The 27,868-nt window shown below is 41.6% G+C and overlaps 1 protein-coding gene and 1 pseudogene across 1 annotated transcript in view; one reads left to right on the top strand and one right to left on the bottom strand.

Annotated features, from left to right (window-relative positions):
- Positions 1 to 27,868, bottom strand: part of LOC118802295 (endothelin-converting enzyme-like 1) — an 85,566-nt gene that overhangs the window by 46,943 nt on the left and 10,755 nt on the right. Inside the window, 9 exon segments of the mRNA XM_036562793.1 lie at positions 6,033 to 6,148; positions 6,150 to 6,158; positions 12,312 to 12,404; positions 12,496 to 12,606; positions 17,185 to 17,253; positions 20,172 to 20,438; positions 21,875 to 22,213; positions 22,215 to 22,265; positions 22,267 to 22,645. Of these exon segments, the coding sequence (XP_036418686.1) occupies positions 6,033 to 6,148; positions 6,150 to 6,158; positions 12,312 to 12,404; positions 12,496 to 12,606; positions 17,185 to 17,253; positions 20,172 to 20,438; positions 21,875 to 22,213; positions 22,215 to 22,265; positions 22,267 to 22,506 (1,295 nt within the window). The 5' untranslated portion in view covers positions 22,507 to 22,645.
- Positions 968 to 1,086, top strand: LOC118802301 (annotated as a pseudogene).

Below are 27,868 nucleotides of genomic sequence, written 5' to 3'. Positions count from 1 at the left end.
GAAACAACTCAAAATGATCAAGTCCCTGAGCATAAGGATGAAACATGGAGGAGAACCAGACTCAAAAGGAAAAACACCCTTAGAGCATAAAGGAAGAAACATTGAGAAGAACCAAGACTCAAAATGATCAAGTCCCTAAAAGAATGGGGAAGAACCATTGAGAAGAATCAAGACGCAAAAGGACAAAACCCCTAAGAGAACGAGGAAAAAACACTGAGAGGAACCTAAAGTAAAAAGAATGAAGCATGAAGAATAGACATTGAAGAAGAACCACTAAGATGAACCAATACTCAAAAGGACAATTCTCTAAAAGCAAAAAAAAGAACCACTGAGAGGAATCAAGACTCAAAAAACACCCTAAGAGCTTGAGGAAGAACCACTAAGAGAAATCAAAACTCAAAAGAAAAAACTCCCTAAGAGCATGTTGATGAAACATTGAGAAGAACCAAGACTCAAATGAAGAAACTCCCTAGGAGCTTGAGAAAGAACCACTATGAGGAACCAGGACTCAAATGGAGAAATTTTCTAAGAGCATGAGGAAGAACCACTAAGAAGAATCAAGACTCAAAAGGAAAAACTCCCTGAGTGCATGGAGAAGAACCACTGAGTAGAACCAAGACTCAAAACTCCCTAACATAATGAGGAGAAACCACTGAGAGGAACCTAGATAATAAAGAATAAACTCTCTAAGACTGTGAGGAAGAAAGAACAAGAGGAATCAAGACTCAAGTGGAGCAACTCCCTAAGAGCATGAGGAAGAACCACTAAGAGGAACCAAGACTAAAATGGAAAAGCTCCCTAAGGGCATGGGAATGAAACATTGAAAAGAACCAAGACTCAAAAGGAAAAAATGCCTCTAAGATCATGAGGAAGATCCACTGAAAAGAACCAAGATTCAGGAAAAACTCAATAAGATCGTAAAGAAGATCCACTAAGAAGAACCAAGACTTAAAAGAGGAACTTGTACGCTTACAGCCATATCACTCTGAGAACATCTGATCTCGTCTGATCTCGGAAGCTAAGCAAGGTTGGGCCTGGTTAGTACTTGAATGGGAGACTGCCTGGGAATATCAGGTAGTGCAGGCTTGGGAGGCTGTTGTGGGTTGGAGGTTAGGGAACCAGTCTTATGACTGGAAGGTTGCTGGTTCAATCCCCTGAGCTGACAGTATGTGATTGACATGCCTTTGAGCAAGACACCTAAGCCCCCACCTACTCCCTGCACACCATGGCTAGGGCTGTTCATTGCACCCCCCAGTGTGTGTGTCTGGATAATGTACTGATTATGTGGGACCCAAACAAGATGGTGAAAATGAAAGTTTGAGTTTAAGTTGAGCATCATCTCAGCATGTGAAAACATTCTAACTTTGCTTTTATCAGTAGATATGGCACATCTCAATAGCTCCAGGAAATTCTGTCCTGGACCTCTTGACAATTGTTTATCTTTCTCCTTCTTCATATCACCTGTTGCCTCATCAACTCTACGCTCACTAAGTTTCCTGCGCTTGGTGGAAATTGGGTTCATGAGACAATGTGCTGTTAAGAATTTTCAATGCATTAAAAGCACTTTAGATAATTATTGCAAATTAACTTTGACAGCCTTGGCATTCACTTGCAAAATGTCATTGTCTGTTACTGGACTCATTGCGTCGTAGTGTTTTTTGATGCTTGACTTGCCACAGACAAAATTCCTTTTCACGGATAGCAAAATATTGTGCTTTCATCCAGGCATTGTATTTCTTTTAATATCATGCTTTTATAAAAGTGGTAAGTATTGATGAAACATTCACGAGCAGCATCATAGCCAAAGCTAGCGCGGTAAAGTCAAGGTCATGCGTTTGAAGGATTTGGCTGAGCGTGTGATTCCCGAGTGCTCGTCTCTGACTGAGTTAGCAGACTGATTTAGCTTTTAGCGAAGCTCTAAACTCTGCTTTTGATATTATTTCACAGTCAGCGTTAAGAGATGCTATGAGCCCTCAATTCTTTCAATGACAAACGCCGGAGAGAAAAGGAAAACAAGAGGAAGGGGAGCTGTAAAAAAAACAAACCGAGAGAGGGATTTCAGGTAAAAAAGAAAAGAAAAGAAGTTCTCAGCAGAGAAAAGCGGCGCTTGGAAGGGAGCCTGCAGAGATGCACGCATCGCCGAGACGCCAGGAGGGAAAAAAAAGAGAGAGCGAAAGAAAAGAGGAACACAAAGATAGACGCAAAAGTCATTCCTCCCTCCGAACTCCTGAGTCGCGCGGATGAAAGCGGATTGGCTGGAGTGGCAGGCGTCACCATGGTGATGATAATAACAGTGATTATGAAGGAAGGTTTCATTGTCGCCATATTATGGGCTATAATGTGTTATTACAGGAGCGCATGAAGAGCGGACACTAGAAGAAATTACTCAAGTCTTTTTCCTACCTCTAGAAAAGCGTGGATGGCGAGAGAAAGAAAGAAGACACGGATGGACGAAAGGAGAGAGATGAGCTCAAGTCAATTTAATTAGGCTTAACAACAGGCGGATGAGCCAGGTGACTCCTGATAAAGTGCAAAAAGAGTGGACAGAAAAACACAAACTTATATAAGGATAATCCATACATACTACATCACACATACACTATAGGCCTAGATGTAGACACCCAAACTAATTATCGAGTCCAGCACACAGTCATGCAATCTTCACAGACAAACAGTGGCAGTAGAATGGATTGTACTGAACTGACAATCATAGGATACCTCTTTTGCCTCAAGTCAAGTCATCTTCTGCCCTGCTAGATCTGCCCTAGACAACTGTAAGTACTATATTTGTGAAGTGGAAGCGTTTAGAAGTAACAACAACTCAGCTACGAAGTGGTAGACCATGCACACTCACAGCACTCGCTGACTGCTGAAGCATAAAAATCACCTATACTCTGATGCATCGCTCAGTACAGATTTCCATGAGAAAGAATGAAATGGAAAAGCTTAATGAAATGGCCAAGCAGCTGCATACAAGCCTAAGATCGCTATGTGCAATGCCAAGTGTCGGCTGGAGTGGTGTAAAGCATGCCGCCACTGGACTCTGGAGCAGTGCAAATGTGTTCTCTGGCAGTCCGATAGATGAATCTGGGTTTGGCAGATGCCAGGATGCCAGGAGAACACCTACCAGAATGCATAGTGCCAACAGTAGAATTTGGTGGAGGTGGGATAATGGACTGGGGCTGTTTTTCAGACTTTGGCTATGTCCCTTAGTGTAGCTCCCATGTGCACCCACAGGAAGATGTAGGCCTGTGCCAGTAAAACCATCCTCATTTGGGCTATCATGTGGAAAATAACTCTGGTAAATGGATATTTCTGTAGGTTTTATTATTTCCTTCCACAAACTGTCTACATATGTTTTCTTCTGGTAATCTTGAGATGGTTTCTAACACTGAAGTAGAGCAAAAACAGTGATAACGTGTGAGGTGAAGTTTAATCTTTGTCAAATAAAAGAACACAATAATTGCACATCCTGGTGGAAGCGTGTTAGTGTGTATTGTGCTGGTGCGAGTGGATCAGACACAGCAGTGCTGCTGGAGTTTTTAAACACCTCAGTGTCACTGCTGGACTGAGAAACAAAAATATTCAACCAACAGCATCCTGTGGGTCCTGTGGGCTGATACAGGACTAGAGGATGACCAACACAAACTGGGCAACAACAGATGAGCTACTGTCTCTGACTTTACATCTACAAGGTGGACCGACAAGGTAGGAGTGTCTAATAGAGTGGACAGTGAGTGGACACAGTGTTTAAAAACTCCAGCAGCACTGCTGTGTCTGATCCACTCAGACCAGTGCAACACACACTAACACACCACCACCACGTCAGTGTTACTGCAGTGCTGAGAATGATCCACCACCCAAATAATACCTGCTCTGTGGTGGTCCTGTGAGTGTCCTGACCACTGAAAATAGGGTTAAAAGACAGACTAAGAAATGATCAGTTTTACAGTCTGTAACCATAGAACTACAGAGTGCACCTATATGTTAAGTGGAGCTGATAAAATGGACAATGAGTGTTGATACAAGGAGGTGTACTTAATGGAGTGACCAGTCAGTGTACGATATCACATCACTCATGATGTTTAAAAGTTCACTTATGTTCTTATGTGGGAATATTAGTGTCTAGCTATAATACGCATTAAACAAATTAATAAATGAACAATGCATTTTTATTCTGGTGCTATATGGGTTTTTACTGTCACTGGAGGCTGTTACTGCGGTAACTTGGTTAACCGTCACCGGGCAGAGGCCTCGGCAGATGCACGGTATTGTTCTCAGTATTGGATGGCTGTCAGTAGCAATAACAGTCAGCCAAAGAGGACCTAATGCCTCACACACACACACACACACACACACACACACACACACACACACATGCCCAACGGAACTGACAGCAGGATAGTCACACACATGGCGAGTGTCAAGTCTTACGTTTGACTGCCAGACTCTAGGGAGCTCCGCATGTCTGTGTGGTTGTATTGGAGGTGCCACTGTTGCATGACCCCTCAGCTGTAGCTCGGCTGATTAGTATTGACCCACAACACGCCCACTTAACCACCCACATGCGCGCACACACACACACACTAACATATGCGCATTTGTGGATTGAAACAGTAGGCCTAGTGACAGTAGTGAAAGTAGTGATTGATTCTGATTGACTTGTATTAAAGTGAAAACAGTAAAAGATATTTTACTTAATGAGCTTTATTGTTTACTTTTTTGTAAATATATACTCATTCCAAATATGATGCCTGCCACCCGTTGCAAAAAAGATGGGACAGGAGACATGTTTACCTCTGCGTTACATCACCATTCTTTTCAACAGCTCCTAATAAATGGATTTTTTACCAAGTCTTCAGCTACGCAACTGTACGGGGCCTTTGTTGTCGTATTTTGTACTTCATTAGGCTTTTTTGGATTTTTCCCCCCATTTTTCTCCCCAATTTAGTAATATCCAGTTCCACTCACTAGTTTGGACTCCCCCAATCACAAGATACCACCAGCTCTAGGAGGTCGAAGGCTAGCACAGGCTTCCTCCAAGACCTGTGAAGCACCACCACATCTTTTCAAACTGCCACTGGAAAGCCGAACACGCTTGGAGTAAAGTGCCAACTGCCAGTTGTGTTATGTCAGCATATGAACTAACACACCCCCATGCCACAACAGACACTGGCTTCCACTTTAGGTTGGTAACAATCTGGATGGTCCGTTACATCTTTGTCCTGGACAACACAACATCCATTATTTCATAAACAATCTTTGTTTGACTCATCAGGCCACAATACACATTTCCACTGTGCATCAATCCATTTCAGATGAGCTCGAGCCCAGAGAAGTCGGCAGAGTTTCTGGATATTGTTGACATTGTAAGGACTTAACTTGCATTTGTGGATGCAGTGATAAGCAGTGTTTATTGACAATAGTTTGTCAAAGCATTCCTGAGCCCATGAAGTGATCTCTATCAGATAACCATGTTGGTTTTTTATTGCAGTGTTGTCTGAGGGATTGAAGGTTAAGGGAAGTCAGTTGTGGTTTTTGGCTTTTTACGCATAGAGATTTTTTCCAGATTCTCTAAATATTTTGATGATATTAGGCAAGAAATCCCTAATATTCTCACAAATGCTCATTAAGGAACTTTGTTCTTAAACAGCTAGAGTTTTTGCTGATGCATTTTTAGCAAAGTGGCCCGATCCATGCTTGCACAAAAAGGACTGGACCTATTATACCTAAGCATGATTACATCCTTAAAATGTTTTCTGATCATTTAACCATGTTTTTAGTCTTAACTTCTTTGGAATGTGTTGAAGATATCAATTTCAGAATGAGCACATATTTACAAGAAGTCGACAAGATAAAACATTAAATATCTTGTCTTTGTACTGCTTTCTTTTTTAAATACAGATCAAAGTGAATTTACAAATTACTGATTTCTGAGTTTTATTTATTTTTCACATACTGTCTCAACTTTTGAACTGAGTTTGTAAGTACCTCTCTTCTTATTTTCTTCACAAACTTCATTCTCTCCGTACCTTTTTGAGGTAGTCTTGATGATATCAGAGACTTTCTGCATGTAGTCTGTCGCCAGCACCACGATCTCTTCTTCTTCTGAGAAGTTATCATTGAATATTCTATCCAGCAGACGCTTTCCAGTGCAGCTAAAGACAGAGAAAGGGAGACAGAGAGAGGAAAAGGAGACAGGGAAGTGGAGAATGTCCATAAATGTCAAAATGTCACGGCGGTCCTTCCTCTTATCACACTGTACCATATAGACACGAAACCATTTTCTGCTGCAAAGGGCCTGAATTCATAAAGAATTCCCAATTACTTAGGGACATATTTCAATTTTGGCTGTATTGATTTATAACTCATTTGGGACTCCTATCTCTGCCAAGCTTTTAAAAAGTGTAACCCGCCGTTTTATGGGTTTTCAAAATGGCAAATTTAGATCGATCAAGCGTGAAGTTGCCTGGTGCCATTTCGGCCTGTTTGTGTTTTATCCTGAGGTTGAAAGTCATCCCGAAAAAAGGTCCTCTGAGCAAGAAAATGGCAATGAAATAGCAGCGAAGCGCAGTTAGCTCAGCAAAGTTTCACTCCGGTGATATGAATTATGAATGTACACCAGGGGTGACTGGTGCTTTCTGACACAGGGGAAGCACAGATGGCGATAATCTAAAGGTAAAAAAGGTTAAATAATATACTGACTACTGTTCAATACTATTCAAAAGTTTGGAAGCCATGTTAGGTGGATATTATTTAGATTCATAACTTATGTAGATTGAATAATTTTCTAATTTGCTAGGCCACTGCTATGGTATTCCATGTGGTTGCTAAGGTTATGGTAGCAACAGCCTAGCACACCTTAGCAACCACCGAACAATCACCAATAATACATAGTAGCAATGTAGCAACACCATAGCAAATACTTTTACTTACTACACAAACTACCCAATTAAGTTGTCAAAAAACAATTAACAACGTTTGAAGCATTACTAGCTGGCTTTGTTAAGACAACTTAAAGTTTTCCTGAGCACCGCTTTTGACACATGAGGCATTCTGGATATTCATTTTTTAAATAACTTTATTCTAGATATTATAAAGACACATCAGTCTACAGTTCTGTTCATCATTCTAGACAAATCACTGGCTTTCTTCTTTTTTTTAGAATCTTAATTTCCTACTCATTTAAAACATTAAGGTACCCAAGACTAGCATATTTGGATCACTTTAAACATTTATCTGCAACCAAATGAGTCTTACTTTATTTAAATCTTTAAAAACTTTTGAATTGGAATTGGTTGGTGCAGTGGGTAGCGCTGTCGCCTCACACCAAAAAGGGCCTGGGTTCGAGTCCTCGGCCGGGTAATCAGGGTCCTTTCTATGTGGAGTTTGCATGATCTCTCAGTGTCTGTCTGGGTTTCCTCCCACAGTCCAAAGACCTGCAGTCAGGCCAATTGGTCAGGCTAAACTGAACCTAGGTGTGAATGTGTGTGTCTGCCCTGCAATTGACTGCCAACCTGTCCAGGGTGTTTCCTGCCTTCCCCCCAATGACTGCTAGCACAGGCTCCAGCTCCCCCCCGTGACCCAGAAGGATAAGTGGCTTAGAAAATGTGTGGGTGTGAAATAGTGTCAAAAAGCTAAACGCAACAAATATTCACAATTTATTCACAATAATTTCCACATGGAGATGTAAAAAGATCATAAAAGCCTGCAGCCCCTGCGCTAGTTTCCTACAGGACTGTGTTGCTGTCAGTCAGGCACATTACAGTGACTACATTGGCAGTTTATTTTGAGATCCCGGCCCACCGATTATCACATATAGAAGCCGAGCTTTCATGACAAAAAATACATTTGTGAAAGCCTACAGTCCAAAGAACGCTGAGATTTTCACACGCAAAAAGCACTCGTGATACTCCCTCACAGGGTCCGGACGGGACCTGAAATGTGTGTATTTAAATCTGCCATTATGCACTTGCATGAAGGCCGGTTCAGTAGGACTCTATGGGCTGATATTCCACTGGCTTCTACACGTTCTTGCAGACTATACTGTCTATCAGACACAACCCGCTCCAAATAAACAGCACCAGATTGCAGTGATATAGAACTTATGTTCTTATATATAAACTTTCCCTGGTGTTTCAAGTCCTCTGATTGACTCAGACTCTGAGTTTAGTGCTGATAATAAGAGATTTACTGCTAAATACATGTAAAAAATGACTCAAAATGCACTTATAAAATTGAGGCTAACCACTAGTTATGCGGTTGACACCGATGGCCTTGTCCCAATCCACTACACTGAGTGCACTTTCCCTCTTTCCCTCAAAATCACACAACCAGGCCCTAAAACATATTTTAACAGATAAATAACAATAAATATGACAAATATTATAAAATGAATAATATTTAGCTCTGTCTTTCAGTTTCCATTGGTTTTGTGTATTAAAAATGTGACATTAAATATGCAACTCAATTTGTAATTAAAAATAAAGCCTGTCTTACTGTGAGTTTTAGCACTCAGCATGAATCCAAGAGGACAGGAAATTATTAAAAACATGTCCGTCTTACGTTAATTGTTTTTTATTACTAAATAGAATGTAACCAATAGAACGAATCACTATCTAAATTCTTGCACTTTCAGCTCACAGACACTCCAGACTAACAATTTCTGAAAAGATATCTACAATTTAACTTCTTTTCAAGATCTCTATGTTGTGCAGGCGCTAGGTAAATTTTTGATCAAAAATTAGCTAAATTCATAAAGATATCAATTTTCTGTTAGCATTTACATGTCAAACAATGGCATATCTTAGTAGCCCAGGGTCTCATGAAAATAACAACATATGGCATGTGTGACTGTCTCATGTAAATATTTGATAATTGCAATTGTAATTGACCCAGAAAATACCAAAAAATTACCAAAGGTTCTAAGTGTTAACACTGGAAACCAGAATTTTGTTTTTTAAGTAGAATTTCAGAGAGATTCTCCAACCGGTCTTCACCCAAAAATGCTTACAATGAATGGAAGCTAGTAGGACACAATTAACAATAGGTAAATACAGTCATGCTAACTGGTCCCCTCAAGCTTCCTTTCATCTTTAGCAGAAAAAGCCCTTTAGGCACTGGTCTGCCCCTTATTACGTCCTGCGTCACTAACTCCTTTGTTTCTGTGCAGCGCAGTGCTTTGCAGTTTTACTCTAATAAGCCTAATTTCAACTTATTTCTTTTCAATTTAATTCAATTCAAAGTCATACAAATTAATACGTACAATCAAACTGCTCAGCGCTTTATCATTCACAGCAGGTGTCTCTTCTCTCTCTCGCTCCCTTTGGTTGGATGGACATTCTGAATTGTAGCTGAAAGACAATCCCCAGAGGGCTCTTGAACTAAAGAGAATATCTCTTTTCTCTCTCTCTCTCTCTCTCTCTCTCTCTCTGCAGAATTTTCTGTCTCTGTTGGAGTGTATAACTTCATCTATCACACTGGCTCTAAAGGCACTGTGGCTGAAGAGAGTGTGTATGTATACATGGTGCGAAAGTCAGAGACCACCCTTCACTTATTTCATTTCCAGTCAAAAAGGCCTTTAAGTAAAAATTACTCATTTTTTAGTAACAAGAAAAAAAAGCTTCTAGAAAATGTTACAGAAAACACAAAAATATTTTTTCAGTGTCCAGGGTGTCCACTCTTTAATATGGTTTCCGTTCTTTTCCCAAACACATTCAATGATGTTGAGCTGGTCAGTCCTTTGTTGTTAGAACACCAGCAGCTTCTTTGTTTGATTTGATCAAGTTTCTTCTTTTTTGTCTATTTCCTTTTCTCGGTGAGGTTCTCCTTGATCAGCTACACATCCTTTCAGACCCACAGCGCTGAGTCGTCTCCTCACAGTGGAGGGATGGACAGAAACACCTGTGGATGTTTTCAAATCTAGAGCAAGAGAGCACTGCAAAAAATGGTGTCTTGACAAGTGAAATTGTCTTAAATCGAATCAATAAATCTAATATTTCTGAGTTTGTTGTAAGCTTATTATAAGATATACGTTATTTCTATACACTTATTTTACTAAGTGAAATTATCTCACTATACTGATGGATTGGGGAATTCTGAATAACTGAATACATTTTGATCATTTGCAAATATATTACAACCCCACTGTGCAAAATGTAAATAAAAACAGAATCCAATAAAGTGCAAATCATTTAAACCCTATATTTCAAATATTACAAGGACATGTAAATGTTGAAACTGAGATGATATGCCCATTTTGAATTTGACGCCAGCAACACGTTTCAAAAAAGTTGGGACGGGGGCCTGTTTACCACTGTGCTTCACCTCTTCTTTTAACAAGTAAGACTTTGGACTGAGGAGACACTGCTGTAGTTTTGAAAGTGAAATGTTTTCCATTCTTACTTGATGTAGTATTTCAGCTGCTCAACAGTATTTCAGGGTCTCCTTTGTCGCATTTTTCATTTCATAATGTGCCAAATGTTATCAGTGGTGACAGGTCTGGACTGCAGGCAGGTCAGTTTAGCACCTTAACTCTTACTAAAGAGCGATGCTGTTGTAGAACAAGCAGAATGTGATTTGTCATTGTCTTGCTGACATAATCAAGGCCTTCCCTGAAAAAGACGTCATCTGGATGGCAGCACATGTTGCCAAAACCTGTATATATCGTTCAGAATTAATGGTGCCTTCACAAATGTGCAAGTCACTCATGCCGTATGCGCTAATGCAACCTAATGCATCCCAACTTTTTTAGAAATAGGCAAATACTGAAGAGTACTAAGTAAATACTAAGAAATATTATCTGTCAAAAATAATCTGTACAGTGAGATAATGTAGAGAACTGCTACTGGTGGTGCTGCTGGTGGCTCCAAGAGTCTCTGGAGGTGTGGCTGTGCAGACGGCCACATGCGAACGCTCATGGTATGCAAGCACCCCCCCCCAAAAAAGTAACTTGTCTTGTTTTATGTTGTCGTCTGCTAACTAAAGTTATGTCTATGTTTTGTTTGTGTTATTTAGTGTGGTGGGTTTTGTGTGTGTGGGAAAGCTACCGTTGGGGTGAAGGGTGTAGCTAGAGGTGACCTCCCCCTCGAGTTCAGTGTTTTGTATGTGCCTTTCTGCTGGTGTTTTTAATAAAGAGCGCTTTCTTGCAACAGATCATGGCCTCCATTGTGTCTTAAGACCTCGGCATACTTCTTATGGAGATGACGTTTCGCCTGGCTTCAGCGAACCATTGACGTAATTGCAGAGAAAACAAACAACTGCAGATGTCGCACTTTACCGTGATGCACACATGGCAGCTGGGCGAACTCCTAGACAATACGCTACAAAGCCTGTGATTGGTCGGTAAAAAAGAGGCGTGCCATTAAACGAAGATGGACGACTTGTGGAGGAGCTTCATTTCACAAAAAGTACGCTGAGCGCTTTGGCAGAAACACCAAACTTTCACTGTTAAATGCGCATTAATAAATAACTAATGAATACTTCCTAAATGTAAGATGTTGGGTCTGTTATTCAGCAGTACTAACTAGTAATAGACACTAAAACTTACAGGTCATCTTATATTTAGATTCACAAGAGGACGAGGCTGAAGTTGGCTTCCTATTCACCACCTTCTTGTTTGAATTGTCCAGTTCCACTTTAAGTAGTGGCAGTATTCTGGACTCACACGTCGCCATAGCTAGAACACTAATAGTCAATTAACTATCACAGTAGTCAATGAACTTATCGTAACATGTCATAGCATCACCTGCATTAGTGGAGCAACCGGCAAAACAAAACCGCATAAAGTATGCGAGCTTGTAAGGTGGCGAAGGCGCTTTTGGCTTTGCGCAACCCTCAAAAATTTCGTTTTGCAAGAAAGTTTGCTGAGCACTTTACTCTCTGCTGACGTCACAATAATTCCACTTGATAAAATCACTGAAAATAAGCAAAAATGTTTAGAAACAAGTTGAATAATCTGAAATAAGCATAGTTTCACTTGCCAAGATCCTATTTTTTGTGAAGTGTGAGGTTTGATTTTCTTCTGTCTCTCAAATATGAAAGCTGTAAGTGCTGTTTATCTGATGGGGACAGTTTTGGTGTCTTCCAGGACTTCCAGGTGGTTGTTAGGAATCCCATTCTCTTTGTATCTTTTAATAATTCTTTGAAATTTTGCAAACTCCTGTTATTTTCGTCTATTTTCCTTTGACCTTCTCCTTCCTTGTGCAAGTGGATTATCTTATATTCTCAGAAATATCTCTTGAACTTAATGGCGGGTTTGAGTGGAAATGATATGAATGAAGGTCTCCTTTGCATAGTGCATGTGTACTCACGCTAGGTGCCATACGTTGGAGCTGCTTCAGTGTGATTCGGTTGTACATGCTACTGATGTCTTTTCTCTGCTCGTCAAACTCTGATACGGTGATCTGGAAGAGAGACAGACAAAGAAAAAACATCCTCATAATCCGCCTTAATAGAGATAAAACAAACAAAGAAATAAAACAATGTGACACTCACGTTGGCCAGTCTCGTCTCAAGGTCTAAAATCTCACGGGATTTCACTGTGGCGTTGTGAGCTCCCAGCATGCTCAGCAGCCTCTCCATCAGGGCCTTGTAGGCAGTCAGGATCTGACATCATGAGCACAGGATGACAGCAAGAACATGACATCATCATTGGAAAAACGGAGCACAATGTTGACACGAGACCACTTTAGTGAAGTATTGCACTGAAGCTAATTACAGTTACGAGAAACTGGTCAGCCATGACATCAACTAGTGGCCTACTGGCATATGCGTGATCTCATCAGTAGGGGACCAGAAACAGCTGTGACATCATTAGCGAACCACACAGCCGCTGACATCATAAGCTGGTGCCCGGGCACAGATGTGACAATGTCAATTAGGGACACAAGCTCTCAGCAGGAGAGCAGCAGGAAAAGGAAAGCGGCAGATGGTCCTCAGACGACACAGATGGAGAGATGGAGAAACGGAATAAAAGAGGAAGGAACATTTGTAAAGACAGAATTTGAAAGGAATAAATTAATAGATGAAAGAGGGGAAGCAGAGATGAGACAATACAGCTGAGTAGTTAATCCGATCTGGGGGGGACAGCGTCTTGTTTTCTTTGTGCTCTCACTGGTCACTCTATTAGAAAGCCCCCACTGGTCACTCTAACTGAAGGCCCTCTCTTGTGAGCCCCACTTTGTTTGTGTGCAGTTAGAGACACAATTTGTGTCAACCATCTTCTAACCCTTCAGTGGTCAGTTTCTGACCTCAGGTTGTGTGGTATGATGGTAATAAGGTATCCTCGGTCTCTGATATTGAGACACTTTCACCTTTGCATATTTTGCATTTTGTAATTTCATTTTGTTTTTTTGACAGAACCATAAAGTGTGATATACCCTCAGATTCAGCACAACCTCAGCTAATAAAATATGTCCTTCGATAAATATTTATGCACACTAGTCACGCACTCACACTTGGACTCCATTTCCCACAATCCCGTTGGAGATCACGTGACTCATAAACGTCCTCAGTCCTCCTATCACTGTTCACAGTCACCAGAGTGCTGATATGTTGCACCTGTTTTCTATGTCAAAAGACCTGTTTAGTTTAGTTTGAAAGTGAGTGAGTGAAAGTGAGGTAGTGCTTCTCTTTATAGAGCTACTGAGCGTTTCCTGAGTGTTACTCTGATTCTGGACTTACTGACTTTGCCTTTTTGTCTTTGCCCTTTCGGTTTTGACCCGACTGTGATTCTTGTCAAGCCCTTTTTAATTAAAGCTTAATTTCCCGTTTTTTTACTGTGAGCGTCTGACTGGGTCTGTCATGGTACAACACTATATTCATGAAGAGCACCAAAAAAACCTTTTTTTTTTTAGTTTTCGTTGAAAAAAAAGTTTAACACAATAAACTACATGAAACAATTTGACCTGAAATACAAGCTATTACAAGTTTTTACTTCTTTTTATTTTGAATTTACACTATTTTTTCTGGGCAGTGTCCCTGTGTGTTTATATATATATATATATACATATATACACCAATCAGGCATAACATTATGACCACCTCCTTGTTTCTACACTCATTGTCCATTTTATCAGCTCCACTTACTATATAGGTGCACTTTGTAGTTCTACAGTTACAGACTGTAGTCCATCTGTTTCTCTGATACTTTGTTAGCCCCCTTTTACCCTGTTCTTCAGTGGTCAGGACCCCCATGGACCCTCACAGAGCAGGTACTATTTGGGTGGTGGATCATTCTCAGCACTGCAGTAACACTGACGTGGTAGTGGTGTGTTAGTGTGTGTTGCGCTGGTCTGAGTGGATCAGACACAGCAGTGCTGCTGGAGTTTTTAAACACCTCAGTGTCGCTGCTGGACTGAGAATAGTCCACCACCCAAAAATATCCAGCCAACAGCGTCCTGTGGGCAGCGTCCTGTGACCACTGATGAAGGACTAGAGGATGACCAACACAAACTGTGCAGCAGCAGATGAGCTATCGTCTCTGACTTTACATCTACAAGGTGGACTGACAAGGTAGGAGTGTCTAATAGAGTGGACAGTGAGTGGACACAGTGTTTAAAAATTCCAGCAGCACTGCTGTGTCTGATCCACTCAGACCAGGTGGTCATAATGTTAGGCCTGATCGGTGTATAGATCGCTGCTGTCGGAAACAAAACCTAACATAACTGCTTTTTTTCAGTTTTTGACTTAATTTGAAAATGCCTGTTGACCTTTGCAGTGTGTAAATTTCTTGATGAATGGACAAAAGGAAATGGTCAAAAATACTTGGAAAAAAGTCTGGTTCCATTGACTTACATTACATTATAAAGTAAGTATGTTTTTTCCTTCTCCTGTAAAATTATCATTTTGGAGATATGAGGTTTTGTTCCAACAGCCACTTTATTAGAAACCCTGCCCATCTCAGGTAGCAACACCTTGTTACCCTGACTTTATACGAGAAAAACATCATGCAACCAGTTGCATGCAACATAATTTCTGTGCAACTTGACAGTTCCACAAAGCAATTCAAAAACAAAGAATGTTGCACGCAACATTTTCAATTACTCCACTATGTAATCACTATCAATCATATCAATATCAATACAGAATCACCTCTGCTTCTTAGCAGATGAAGCTCTGCCTCAGTTCTTAAGTTTACATGCACACCGGCTGAGTCACCGCGCCGCAGTTGAATGACCTCCAGCAGTGCTCTGTTTCTGAAGTGCCACTCAGCATTTTGCTACTACTGCATTAAATCAAACTGAGAAAGAGACCAAAAAAGCCACAGAATGTGACATGTGGCTTGAAATTTACACAAAGAAAGGCAGTCAATCTACTGTCTAAGATAGACAGACAAATGCGAAACTGTCTGTTACCTCAACTAAGATTACTGTCTCAGTCTCGTAATGTTTTTCACTTTGTACCTGAAGCTTGAAAACAATGGGCCTCATTCACCAGTATCTTCCTGAGTTTGTTCTTAAATGTGTTCTTGAGCAAAGGTTCTAAGAAAAAGTCAACGTCAGATTCATGACGTGTTCTTAAACCATAGAACTGTTCTCACCTTTGTGCTCTTGAGTCTGTGTAGATTCTGTTCTTACCTAAGAACAAACCCCAAATGAAAAAACAATGGTGAACGTCAGAATCTGGGTTTTAGGTAGAAATTTCTTCTTAGGAACGGTTGGTGAATGAGGCACACTGAGTTTGTGAAGTGCTAGATAGAAGATACAAAGGTGAAATATGGGCTAAATGAAGTAAGAGTGCCAATGAGCTTGAGCTTAATGTTTATCAGTGCTCTTCTAAATGGCATGGCGCTTCTCATCCAGTGTGCGGCAGCCCTCAAATCACTGCTTAGAAATCTTTGTTGACCGCCAAGCTTTTAGTTTGCATCCCGCATGCATCTTCCAGATATGGAAGCTTTAGCAAAAGTTCTGCCAGGAAGACTCTAATGCTCCGTCATTCATTCATTCATTACCACCAACCAATCACAGGCCTACACCGGTTGTTAAAATGACTCAACTTGTGCACCTATTCTACTACTATTTGGTGCCTACGTTTTGACGTAGGATCCACAAGGGTCTCAATGCTCCAAGACCTGGACCAAGGATGGGACCTATTCCAAAGACTCTTGAATTTCTACTGAATTGTTTTCTTTCAACTTGTAAAATTCCATCGAGGGTATAAAATAATTGTCCTCCTTCACTCTTACCTTCTGAGTCTTTCTGGCAGAACTGGTCATAAAAGGAGACTTTAAAGGACACCAGATTTTCCGACAGAAGAACATTTTTTTTCTACCCATCAAGATCGCCAGCTTTGCATTCGTCTGCCTTCGAGCCTCACCATCAGCTGAACTCGAGTGTTTGCCAAATTATCCATAGTTTCGGTGAGGTTGGTACCATTTTTAAAGGGGTTTGGGTTGTTTATATTGTATTTCAGTTCGTGGCTATTGTGGTTTGTAGCATACACTCATCCCCTCGGGCCCCGATGACGGCTGCGAGAGCCTGCTGGAAGGCAGGGTCCAAACCCCAAGCGAGGACAAAGCCCCGTGAGGATGAGAGATAGGAGAACCGCGAGGGAGTGGGGGGTGGTGCGCGAGTCCCAAGCCCTGCTTCCTGGGCACCGCCTGCGGTCCTGCGGTGAGGCTACTTTAATTTGCCTCATGTTTGATCCCAGTAGCTGAGCTGGAGAGCAGGAGTGGTGACGATTTAGGTGAGCACCTTTTAAAAAGAGCAGAGACGGAACAGAGGGAGAGGGACAGGCAGCAGCAGCAGATCGAAGAGCTGGAAGGCTTGAGTGGGGAAAGGACTGAAAATTGTCCAGCTTAGGTTTGATTTGGTTTTGTTTCAGTTTCGTTTTTATGTTCATTGGTGTGAATATGAAGTTAAATGGCTGCTGCAACCCAGCGTCTTTCATGAGCCCAGGGTAGCACACGACATATTACATGGGTTTATTAAAAGCCTAATGTGATGAAATGGCAATCTCTCTAAAAACTTGATACGACTGAATTTCAAATGATGATAAAGTTGACTACTAAATGCATCATTGACCCTTATAGTAGTTAAACTAGTTAATGTTATTGGCCCACCTTGCAAGTTCTGTTCTTTTAATCTGATGAGTATTTATAGTTGTACTTACACACACACACACACACACACACCACACACACACACACACACACATGCACACACACATCTACAGGTTTCATACCTTCACACTGTCCTCATCCTGGCCCAGGTACAGCGTCCTCTCTGGCAACGTCAGACCCTCTTGATCAATCTAAAAACACAAGGTTGTGCAAAACTTAATAATACACACACATAGCAAGAGTGCAGGCATACGGTCAAACAAATGGTCCGAAGATCATACAGCAGATTAGGGATGCAAATAATTAACTGTGACCAGACAAATAAACAAATTTGCTGACCAATGCTATCGGTTGCAAAAAGTTTAGTTTTTCCAGCTAAGCTGTAGTCAGCAGTATTAAACAGCTGCTTGCAGACTGTGGCAAAACCGTGATTGATCATTTTTGCCTTTGTCTTCTTGTAGGCAGTTCTTGGCCATGTTTTGTGATGAAAAGTACCGCACTCTGTCTGGCTTGTGAGACTCTATTTGAATAGGTAGGCTTATTGTACAAATTAAGGAACTTTTTTAAATGTATGCATGAGGGTGCAATAGGCAGTTGGTTCCGCCGGATGGGCCTACTAAAAAATGAAGAGCACAGCTAAAAACACTAATGTTCAAGACCACTTTCCAAGTAGAAGATAGCAGAACTACAGCAATGTACCATACTGAAAGCAAACATCCACAGGTGATAAGACAAATATCTTGTCCATGTTCTCTGAGAGAAAGTTTGATGAGGAAATCACACACGGGTGTGCATTATAGAGAAGGACGTGGTGGATGTGGTGGCTTTCGAGACCTACTGAGGTACGCTAAGCTAGCCCTCATGGCATCTATGCTCTTTTTCAGGCAGCTAATGAATAATTAATATAAATTTAGCACTTTAGAATACAAAACATTCAGTAGCTCATCATTATACATTCCAGTTATTTCTTCAGCTTTTTATTATTGGTCATACAAGCATAATCACGAACACATGTCGGTCTCGGAAAGACCTTATATCTCCAAAATTACAGGAGAAAGAAAAGCCATTCTTAACTTGTAATGGAAGTCAATTGAATGTTAATTCTGGAGCATTTGTATTGGTCCGTTTACCATGAAATTTTACTATAAGCCAAGGATAACTGGATTTTTTTAAGTATGCAAAAAGATGCAAAAATGTCAAAAAACAGCAATGATACAGTCTCAGCCTCTCAGTTTAAACAAAACTGTGCTCTTATGTAAGCTTTGTACAGTTTACTGTATATACATGCTTATGCCTGCCCTCCTATCAGTACTACGTTCCAGAATCGGTTCGAATAGGGGGAGGTTTGAGGTTGGAGGGTCCTGGACCTCACATAAGTGTAAAAGGACCCCAAAATTGTACTTGTGGTGTTGTTTTCTTGAATAAATGAGAATTTTATACAGATTTTATACAAAACAAATGCCTTCACATAAGGTGACTGTTTTTTTTCTAAATTTTCACCGTTTTCAATCACCCCCTGGATAAACTGTAGACTCAGTTGTGCAAATTTGTAACATTACCATGCAACCTAGTGCACAGAGCCGAGATTAAAGCTTAAATGCGCATCAAACTGCCAAAGGTAGGCCACAACGCCTACTTGCTTAGACCTTTCTGTCAGCTTCAAGTGTAAAAATCATTTATAATGATGCAAATCTGAATTTAAGTGATTGCTACATAATAAACTTCACAAAAATATAATCTAAAATATACAATGTATAGATCACTTCCCAGTCAGACTTTCCACCAGGGGACCCCCCATGACCTCTGCCACAATCTGAAACCCTAATTTTAGGGTCAACACAAGGAACACTTTTTAATATCTTGGGGTATTAATACAGAATTCAGTTGATGTGTGCACTCAGAAGTGTCTATCCAAGGGTTTCAGTTACGTGTTTTTTTTTGTTGTGGCCGACATATTTGGGACCGCATTTCTGGCTTCGCTGCTCCGCATGAACGTAACGTAACGGACGTAGAGGTGAAAGATGGCTAAAATTTCTCTCCTTACTTTGGAAGAGAAAAAACGTTACATCGCCAAAGTCGATAAAACAGGCTGTGATCTTTATGCAGTTTCCCCTGAACTCCTGGTGCCACTTAAACTGGCGGAAAAGCTACCAAATTAGTGTTTTCCTGAAATTTATATTGATCTCATACTCAGCCCCTCTCCCTATTCTGGAGAGTCTCTTACAGCATTTAAAAGCACAGAAGCCCACCGGCTCTTCACGTCAGGGTGGGTAAAGGATCCCATGGTGTTCATAAAGAGGAGATAGACTCTGTGATCATAGGAGGGTAACGACATCAGCTAATTAACACAGATGTGATCAATGCTGGCCTTTAGATAACTTTAGCTGATGTTACCAGCCGAGAGATGAACAGTCGCCCCCTAACGGAGCTGCAGACCGCCGGTATAACTTCACTCTCTGTTTCTGATTTAAATGACGTTTGAATGGAGAATCATAAGCGTTAAATATCAGACTGAATGTCGTGGGTCTGAAAACGCCGCCGTGTTTCGACAGACGTGATTCTGTAAGTTTGCTGGTGCAGTTAGTTCAGAGTTCAGCTCCAGTCCTGAAACCCCTGCACCGCATAACTGTGGTTTCCTGGTTAAAATACCTGATATTATTAGCTAATTAATCCCTTCTTGAGCTGAACGAGGTGTGAACAGCAGTGAAATACTAAACTATACAGTGCAGCAGCTCCAAACCTGGAGTGAAAACACTGAATTAAAGGTCTGTGTGTCTCTGGTCTCTCGGCTTCTGTCGCCTCTTGCAGGTGAAACATTGACAAAGCCCAGCGAACTCAAGGCATCGCACAGCGCCGTCACTCCCTGATCCGGTCCTCTAAATGGCGGCGACTATACAGTGTGATGTAATGCGAAATGCATGAATATATCAAGTATTTTACATTGTATGTGGCAGATTTCTGAGTCATAGCTTTTACAACTGACATTTTGATGGGTTTTTTAGGTTTGCCAGTTAGCAATAAATCGCTGACTAATGACGCTCGCTTATGAGTCAAAAGAATTTGCATCCCCACAGCACACAGTCGCTTTCGCCCAGTACGATGCACTCACTCGTATGGCATTGCGCGAGGAGTTCTTGTCGTCCACGTTGACAGTGAGAGAGAAGAAGACGGCCGTGCTGTACACCCCTTGGGTCCTGTACAGCATCTCGTTAAAGTCAGGCCTCACAGGGGCAGAGCCACTTTCCCAACCCGCCCCTCCAGGTGGAGCTCCAGACAAGTCCCACCCACCACAGCTGTCAATCACTTCCATCATAGGCGTTGCTCCGAGCCGGTCGATCTCCTGGATGTTGACGCAGGAGCGATAGAACTCCTTCACCTGGGAGAGAGAGAGAAAAAACAGAAGGAGTAAACACTCATGTACACACATTCACTGACACTTTATTAGAAACCCCTCCCTTGTAGCTCCACCTTGTACAGTTAGGCTGGCTTTACACATTGGAACTTCCAACTAGTTGCATGCAACGTACTTTCATAACTAATAAATTTAAACTTCACAGCTACACGAAACAATTCAAAATCTATCTATCTATCTTTCTATCTATCTATCTATCTATGCTTCTGCACTACATATTTGAGATTTTATCTTTTGGGTACTGTTAAGCCTTTGAAAATTAAAGTTTAAGTAGCCATTTTGGTTGTATTTCTCGCTGATCCTGTTCTAGAAGCACTACACAACAAGGTTCTTCGATTACCTCGTCTCGCTCTGCCCTTCTGTAATCATTTTAATCCTTTGGATCTCAAATGAATCTGAACTCTGTGTAAAATTAGAGGTTGTCCAGAGATCACAATAACAGCAGCCAAACAATAAAAGGACGAACAAGCAGCCACTGAAACAGCTCTTAGCATGAGCTGGCTAGTTAAGCTAGGTGCTTACAGAAGTGCTAGCTTTGAGAAACTCACACTTATTGTCACTGGTCAGGTGGAATACCAGCAACCTTGCATAATGTCAGAAGGATCTCATTTTCAGCTGTTCAGTAAATCCTCTACTGTTTTATTTTCTTGTCCACTGATCCAGTAAAATAAATTGTCTGAAACGATGTTGTTTGATGTGATCATGTGATGTGTTACTGATGTTTCGGCTGGCTGTTGAATGAAACCCTTTCCACAAAGTTGAGTCACTTGAGACTATTGCTACTTACTATCTGAGTTTCAAATGAGTTTCAGGACAAATTTACCTTATGCAACTCAATTTACAATTTCATTTAGGTTACAAGCAGCTGAAGTTGCATTAAAGTGTAAAGTTAGCCTAAGAGACTGTAGCCCATCTGTTGATGCACAATTCACGTTAGCCATCCTCTAGCTCAGTGGTCACCAACGCTGCTCCTGGAGATCTAACTTCCTGCAGACTTTACATTGACCTCACTTGACCTATCTAATTATTGCTTTCAGAAGTTCTTGATTAGTGGAATGAGTCATATGAGTCTCGAGTTGGAACTGAAACATGCAGGAAAGTAGATCTCCAAGAGAAGGGTTAGAAACCAAAACACTGCTTTAGCGCTTTGTCAGTGGTCAGCTTCTGACCATAGAACTGCTTCGTTTAGATCTTTATGACACTACCATGTCAGCATCACTGCTGTACTGAGAGTGATCCATAACCCAAATAATATGTGGACAGCAGCAGTCTTGTGGTCAGAAACTGACCAACGATGAATGAGTTAGAGGGGGGACTGATAACTTGTGCATTATAAGAGGGGCTACAGTCTGTAATTGGGCCAATTTGCACATGAAAGAAGTGAGATACAGTATGCGTACCTTTCTCTCTGCGCTGTCCGGCCCCGTCCTCCTGACAGGTTGCTCCAAGAGGCGCTGCAGCTTCTCCTGGTTCTGCTCTCCGATGGCCGTGATAATGCCGTAGCTCAGCTTGTCCTCCGGTATCCCGTGGCGCCGGAGCCAGCCTCCGCAGGCGAAGCTGTAGAAGTCATGGCAAGGCTGGACGCTTGTGTCGATGTTGCCCTGAACGAAGCGCGCTGCCCTCAGCAGCGAGCGCCTTGCCTTGCAGTCCTGCTTGCACTGGGCGTCCTGCTGTGCTTCCAGTGACAAGAACTTCAGAGCCAGCATGCAGCCCAGAATCACGCACATGCCGGCCACGAAAGACCAGGGCCGAGAGCAGGCAGATCTCCCTCCGAGTCCACCTCTCTGAGGTTCCCGCCCCCTGGGCTGCTCCCGCCCCCTCCAGCACACTTGTCCCGCCCGCTCCGGGAGCGGCCGTAACGGTCAAGGGAGCCGCCCAGGTGCAGGCTCATGCCATTGCTGAGGGTGCTGCTGCTGTAACGACTGCCGTACTTCACCTCCTGGAACTCATCATAGTGGGCAGTCAGTGAGTAGGTTTTCTCCAAAGAGACCGGTGACTGGGGCTTGGACTTGTTGGGGAATGTGTGGAACATGATGGCTCAGTGGAAGGTGAAGGAAGTGTGTAGGTGGTTCACGATGTGGTCATGACCTTAGACCTTTTGCCTGGAGATGTGAGAGAGAGGGATCCCCTCTTGTTTTCCTGGAATGTTCCGATTTGGTCCCTCTGGCCGCCTGTGGACACGAAAATAGAGATTGAGGATTTGTGTGTGTGAGAAAGATTGATAGGCAGAGAAAGAGAGAGGGAGAAGGAGAGATGGAACGATGACAGAAGACGGAATCCCTGATTAAAATGCTGGAGGATGACAAAAAGGATCTCTTTTTGTGACAAGCCCCTTTTTTCTTTCCTTCTTTCATTTTTTGTCCCATTGCTCTTTTCTAAAGTTGTTTGGATTGATTTCTGACACTCGTCCATCAGAGACAGGCTGCCCAGCAACTCCAACAAGCCAATCGATCAGAGAGAGGGAGAGGCAGAAAAAGTAGGAGAACAAAAGTAACGGAGAGATGGAAGGGGAGCAAATGAGAGACTGGCAGAGATCAAGGAGATCCAAGAGGGAAAAGGAGACAGAAGAGAACAGAAGGATGGCTGGAGATGGAAGGAAGAGGTTTGCTCACTGTTGCAGCCAAGACAACATTCTCCAAGTTCATCTAAGCAAATCATTCAGAAAGCAGGTGATCCCTTTGCACAAGGTAGACTAAAAACGAGCAGACACAGAATTATCCATAGATGAGACTGGACAGTTTGTCCAGTGAGCTGGTGTGAAACCGCAACTGACCTCTGATGAAGGGCTACAGGACAAACTATGCATCAACTAGGCTACAGTCTCTAGCAAGTTGGATCTACAAGGGAGGGGTTTCTAATAAAGTGGCCAATGAGGGGATACATGCACTCCATTCAAGTACTTGTGTTTATATAGAAGCCACTCTAAAAGCTTAAGCTGGAAGAAGAAAATAAGAGACGAGAGAGAAAACAAGAGATGGAGTCCAAAGACTGGCCTCATTTGATGGGCTTTCAAAGGCCTAATAAGCCTATTAGGAACAGCTGCAGTCTCTACAACAGAAGTGGTTCACAATCAAAAAATAAACAAATAAATAAATCAAATCCAGCTCCCACAATGCAAACGGAAATACAAGGGCTGTCACAGTTACTCAGATTTAAAAATGATTGATTAAAATATACCTTTCTGCCAACTAAGCGGTGATTATTTGGCAGATTGTGGTAAGAAACAGAGCCTGATGGACTCACCCATTTAGTTTCTTTTAGAAATTTTAATGGAGCCTTGTTATCTGATCTTTCTCCACTGAAGAATCTCTAAAAGGCCAAGTATAGCTTGTTACTATTAAGTTAAAGATGAATTCCACCTATTTTTCAAAATTTCACCATAACTAAGTCATTAGGATATAGAAAACGGTGCTCTGTTCTAGAGAAACTTAACAAGTGCTGTGATTGTTAGGTGGTTGCTAGGCTGTTGTTATGGTATCCTAGGTGGTTGTTAACCCATGTGTGGTGTTCATGTTTTCGTTACTCAGTGGTCTGGTGGCCCCTCTGCATTATTGTTTTTTTGTAATGTAAAATGTATGTAAAAAACATGTAAAGTTGTTTAAAATATCACAAGTGGTCAGCATAGGGTTCTCCTTTAGCAGCTGTAGCCAGTCAGCAGCCTGTCCATGTTGTCCACCCTCACACACACACACACACACACATACAAACACATACACACACACATACACACACACACTAACAGAAGGCCATATAGGAAGAGAACAGAGTGAAGGACACAGCACCTCCACACTTTTATTCCCCACAGGTTCACCCCAACACCACATATGTAATATAAATGTGTGGGGGGTGAACAGCGTAACATCGCAGAAAATGAGCAAGGCCAAGGAATCTGGGGATGAAATAATAATAAATCGCAGTATTTATTCTTTTGGCAAACATTGAAAATGGTACCCGCAGCCCTGAACACGACACAAGGGTTAAGGTGTTGTTAGGCCATTACTATGTTATCCCAGATAGCTGTTGCCTGCCAACAGCCACATGGGATAACATAGCAATGACCTAACATTGCTAAGGTATCCTAGGTGGCTGTTGCTAGGTGGTGGCTATGGTAACCCAGGTGGTTGCTAAGTTGTTGCTAGCATACTTGTATGATAGTGACATATGAGGAGTGTCCAACAAAAACTTGGCCACGGGGTGTAATCTAACTGTGGTGGAATAAAAGGTTTAGGTATAAGCATTATATATATCATTCAAGTAAAATGACTCAGTTTTAGGATGTTAAGAATTCCCCCATTCAGTCCTATGGGAAAAAAAAACATAATTGAATGAACACTGTATGGACAATGACAGTGGAATCAGTTACAAGCAAGCACCAGCAAAGTATGTAGTTATAGGCTCTATGATCCTGCAAAGTTCTGCTTTTCTAGCTTGTAAGCTGTAGGAGGAGTGACATTGCAAATTTTGGACCACAGAATAATAATATTAAGAGGAAAATGAAGAACAGTAGTTTTTCAAGTCAACTTAATGACCAGATTTCTGTTGTAGATATGGTGACCCCTGGTTCCTATGACCACCACTGTAAATAATTTGGTAGGTGGTAAGTTTCCCTACAACAGGGGTCGGCAACTCAAACATTAAGAAAAGTCATTTTGTCAAGTTTCAACAAAAATCTAATCACTGTGGGAGCCACAACATTTCATGTCCATTTTATTGAGGTAATGTTTCACCATCTTAGCTGTAAATATGTCTTAGTATGTGCTACTGGCCTAGTACAGGCTAAAATAATTATTACTTATCACTTATTATACTTATTACTTATTATACTTATAATATAAATGAAAACGCAGACTTACTTTGCTCTGCTTTAAGGTGCAGCTCAGCTATAGCTGTTTTTCTCACATCTCCAGCAGGAAACTTTTCAGCAAAAGTAGAATAGTCTTGTAAAATGTCTCTTTATGTTCATCTTTTTATGAAGCAGAAGTCAGCTTGTTATTCACCCGATTCTTGTTTGAATTTTCCCATTCCACCTTAAATTGTGCCTTAGGCGCCAGAATGTAGCTAACGTCCATTTGAGGTGAAATGGGAAAATTCTAACTTCGAAGAAGTTGATGAACGAGAAGCTGACTTCAGCCTTGTGACTTTTTAGTGTTTGACAGTTTCTCTTTGAGTCACAAATAAGTCTGTTTGTCTCCAAATGATCAATCTTAAATCTCTCTCTTTGCCTTTTTGTTAGCAGCTAGCTAGGCCAGATTGTTGTCTGAGTTGCTATGGTGACCAGCAGTCTGCGCACCAACCTTCAGGGTTAAAGGGTGAATCAGCAGTTCTACATTAACTCCATGTATTGTTAAAACTGTGTTGAACGATCAGCAGAGATTTATTTTACTGTAAACTGAGGATTATTTTATTTTTACCAAAAATCTAATTCTGCTGAGGAGCCGCAACCGGGCAGTAAAAGAGCCTCATGCGGCTCCAGAGCTTCGTGTTGCTGACCCCTGCCCTACAATGAACCACTTTGTTTACATCTCAATGACTGAGTTCTGAAAAAAAATAGAAAAATCAAGTCTGTTTTTATTGTGTAACTCTTATTGTTTGATTACTTGACTACTAATGTGATCAATAGCAGCAGCCCTAATAAACACATTCCTAACACAACTCTTGCAAACAAGTCTTGCAAACTGTCAACAGGACAAGAAGTCCTGATTGGTCTTTTCCAACACAGGCAATATATCAGAGGAGGGATGGTAGTAAAGGTACAGATAGTACTGCAGTTTGACACTGTGGAGGGAGAGCAGACTGATGGATTGAGAGTGGGGGAGACACACACACACACACACACACACACACACACACACACACACACACACACACACACATTCACTTTTCCTAGCTGTCCACCTCACATCAGTTAGATCTGTCTGGTCTTGCAGACAAAACTTACCTCCTGGCAAACCTGCAAACCTCAATTACGCAGCCAAACACAGACACACACACACACACACACACACACACACACACACACACTTTCCACTATTGCTCCCAGTGTAAAAACTAAAGGTGGCTCAAATATCAAATAAGACACTCAAAAAACATACATTTTCAGGGCCTCAAAAAACGTTCCCATTTATCAGTGTTCCTGGAGGAACCCTTGATAGTCTACAAGCTGTTGTAGAAACCTCCACCTACCTCACTGGATCCATCAAGCACCACTCTACCTCTAGGTTCCTTTAGGAACCCTTTTCGTTTGAGGAAGCCCTCAAACACCTACGGGGTTTCCTAGAAGAACTTATAAGCCTAAAAGGGGTTATTTAAAGAGCCACATTTTTCCAGGGTTCTTACAGAGCCCCGCTGGTGATATTCTGTATAAATAAAAATAACGCATGGCCACAACTTAGTAAGGCGTGGAAACAAGATAAATAAGTTGTGGCCACGACTTAGTAAGCGGTGGGAATGAGATGCTACTATGTGGCCACGACTTAGTAAGGCTTGTGAATGAGATTCTAATGCGTGGCCATGACTTAGCAAGGCATGATCTCGTTCCCGTGCCTAACTAAGTTGTGGCCACAACTTAATTATCTCAATCCCACGCCTTACTAAATCATGGCCACACATTAGGATCTCATCCCCACGCCGTACTTTATTATTTTAACAGAGTGAAGGGACATAGCACCTCCACACTTTTATTTCCCACAGATTTACCCCAACACCACATGTGTAATATAAATGTGTAGGGGGTGAACAGCGTGAAGTTATTGAAAACATGTTATTTTATATGTTCTTCACTGAAAATGAGCAAAGGCCAAGGAATTTGAGGCTGAAATAATAATAGATCGCATCATTTTTTCTTGTGGCAAACACTGAAATTGGTTTACACAGACCCGAATGCCATACAAGGGTTAAGGTGTTGTTAGGCCATTGCTTTGTTATCTCAGATGGCTGTTGCCTACCGACAGCCATGTGGGATAACTTAGCAATGGCCTAACATTGCTAAGGTCTCATCCCACGCCTTTCTAAGTTGTGGCCATGCATTAGGATCTCATCCCCACGTCATGGACACGGCTTAATAATCTCGTTCCCATGCCTTACTAAGTAGTGGCCACGCATTATTTTAATTTATATGGGATGTAACCAGCAGGGCTCCGTAGGTTCTCACAGTCCTCTTGTATTCTAGCAAGTTCCTTGAGTAGCCAAGAGGTTTGGTGAGCACCTACATCCATGAAAAGTGTGACTGAAATGGTATTTGTACACCTGCATATATATATATATGTATATTTTTTGTATAAGTTCTCCTGGATCACGTGAATACCGATACTGCCCAAATACCTCAGCAGGACCAACGAGAGCTGTAGATGACTGCAAAATAAGTAAGAAAGCTGTATAAGATCAAGAATGAACTT

Source organism: Colossoma macropomum, unplaced genomic scaffold (assembly GCF_904425465.1).
Source record: "Colossoma macropomum unplaced genomic scaffold, Colossoma_macropomum, whole genome shotgun sequence".
Classification (NCBI taxonomy): Eukaryota; Metazoa; Chordata; class Actinopteri; order Characiformes; family Serrasalmidae; genus Colossoma; species Colossoma macropomum.
Note: the sequence above shows the minus strand (reverse complement) of the source record. Positions and strands in the feature narration are given on the sequence as shown.